Genomic DNA, 1,821 nt, shown 5'->3' with positions numbered 1-1,821 from the left:
CCCCATTTGTGGAGGGGTCCCCGCACGCGTATCGGGTCGATGCGAGGGTGCCCCCCGCCCCCAGACTCACCAGGAGGAGGCGGGTGTCCGGCAGGTAGCGGTCCTTCCAGTGGTCCAGGAAGACCAGGTCGACGGTGTCGATCTCGTGCTTCTTCCTCAGCTGCGGGATGACCTCGTGGCTCGGCCCCTTCAGGATAGAAACCTGACAAAGGGCAGCCGTCAGGGCCGGCCCTGCTGCTCTCGGCCGCTGGATCCGGCCCGGGCTCTGGGTTCTAGTGTCGCCCCGCCACGCTCCCCCGGGGCCCCCCTCGAGCTCCCATTTAAGGTGATTAAGGCCTGGCGGTGAGTGCGAGTCCCCCGCGGCCCAACCAGAACTACAAGAGCTGGAAAAGGAAGTTTCGAGATCAAAGGAAGCCTTGAAGAAAAGCGAGTCCCAACAGCGCGGAGGAAGGCAACGAGGAGCCGAGGCCGGGCGGCTCGGCCGGAGGCCCCGACACTGGAGCAAGATGGCGCCTGGCACCCGATGGGCCCAGCCGAGCCGCCCGTCCTCGGCTCCCTCGAGCTCCGTGGGAAGGCGAGAGCGGCCCGGCACGGGGCGGCTGCATCCAGGAAGAACCGGCGCGCCCGAAGGGAGCTGGGGGGGCCGGAGGGGGGTCCCGGCCCGCACACAGCCGGAGCTCTATAAACGCTCACTGTCTGGCCTCGGCCTCTTCCTAGGAAGGAGGCAGCCGGCGGCTCTCTGAAATGCCACCTTCCAGAGCCTCTTCTAGCTAAGAAGTGGGGGGCACAGCAGGGCTCTGGACCCCGAAACCAGGAAGCCCCGAGTTCCAATCCAGCCTCAGACACCGCCTTGCTGAGTGACCCTGGGCGAGTCACTTGGCCCCCCGGCCCAGCCCTGACCGTTCTTCCGCCTCGGAACCAATGGACGGCACCGATTCGGAGACGGAAGGACAGGCCGCTTTGTCAGCAATTCTTCTCGGGCCCGTCTGGGGTCCTCCTGCAGTCACTGGACTGGTCGGCCGCTTCCCTCTCCAGCTCGGTGGCCAGATGAGGAAACTGAGGCCAGCGGGTGAAGTGACTCTCCCAGGGTCGCCCGGATTCGAACTCGGGGAGCCGCGTCTTCCTGCCCCAGTGGGGGGATGGGGAGGGGGTGAATCCGGGGCCGCCGGGAGGAGCTTCTCCGCACGAAAGAGCTCCGAGGATGGTCCCGCACCAAGGCCGGTTCTCGGCCGGCTGTGGGTGCCCCCCCCGGCTTGGGGGAATGAAGCTCCCCTGGGGGTGCCCTTCTGTAGGCCCCCCCGGACCGAGGGCTCACCCTGCTGGAGCTCTGAAGCATGTCTGGCTCACGGACCCAAGGGGAGCCCCTGGAGCTCTCCGCAGAAGGGCCTTCGGCCCCTGGAGGAGAGAGCGAGAGGCGCGTGGAACAGGAGGGCTGCAGAGACGACCCCCGAGCCCCCGGCCGACCCCTCCATTTCACAGGCGAGAACACGGAGGCCAGCCTCGCTGCAGCTCTCTCCTCCTCCCTTTCCCTCCGGCCTGGGGACCTTTACCTTGTCCTGCAGGCCGGCCACCTGGATCATCTGGCCGGCGATGGACGCGAAGCTCTCGTTGAACTCGATGGTGAAGAGGCGGGCGCCGGGGGGCAGCAGGCGGGCCATCCTGATGGCCGAGTAGCCGCAGTACGTGCCCAGCTCCAGCAGGACCCTGGGCTTGGCCTCCTCCACGATCTTGTCCATGATCGCACCTGAGGGGAGGACCAGGGAGCTGCCCGAGAGGCCCGCCGTGGCCTGGGGGACGAGAGGGGACGAGGGGGGACGAGGG

The 1,821-nt window shown here is 67.8% G+C and overlaps 1 protein-coding gene across 1 annotated transcript; it reads right to left on the bottom strand.

Moving 5' to 3' along the window:
• Positions 1-70: 70 nt before the first annotated feature.
• Positions 71-1,740, bottom strand: LOC123255248 (catechol O-methyltransferase-like; the record flags this gene model as incomplete). The annotated part of the gene is made up of 2 exons (XM_044684085.1): positions 1,551-1,740; positions 71-202 (listed from the first exon to the last, which is right to left on the bottom strand). Coding segments are annotated over exons 1-2 (318 nt in total), but the record flags the coding sequence as incomplete, so codon positions are not given.
• Between the last annotated feature and the right edge of the window lie 81 nt (positions 1,741-1,821).

Source organism: Gracilinanus agilis, unplaced genomic scaffold (assembly GCF_016433145.1).
Source record: "Gracilinanus agilis isolate LMUSP501 unplaced genomic scaffold, AgileGrace unplaced_scaffold41688, whole genome shotgun sequence".
NCBI lineage: Eukaryota > Metazoa > Chordata > Mammalia > Didelphimorphia > Didelphidae > Gracilinanus > Gracilinanus agilis.
The sequence above is the reverse complement of the archived record's forward strand: the minus strand, read 5'-3'. Positions and strand labels throughout refer to the sequence as shown.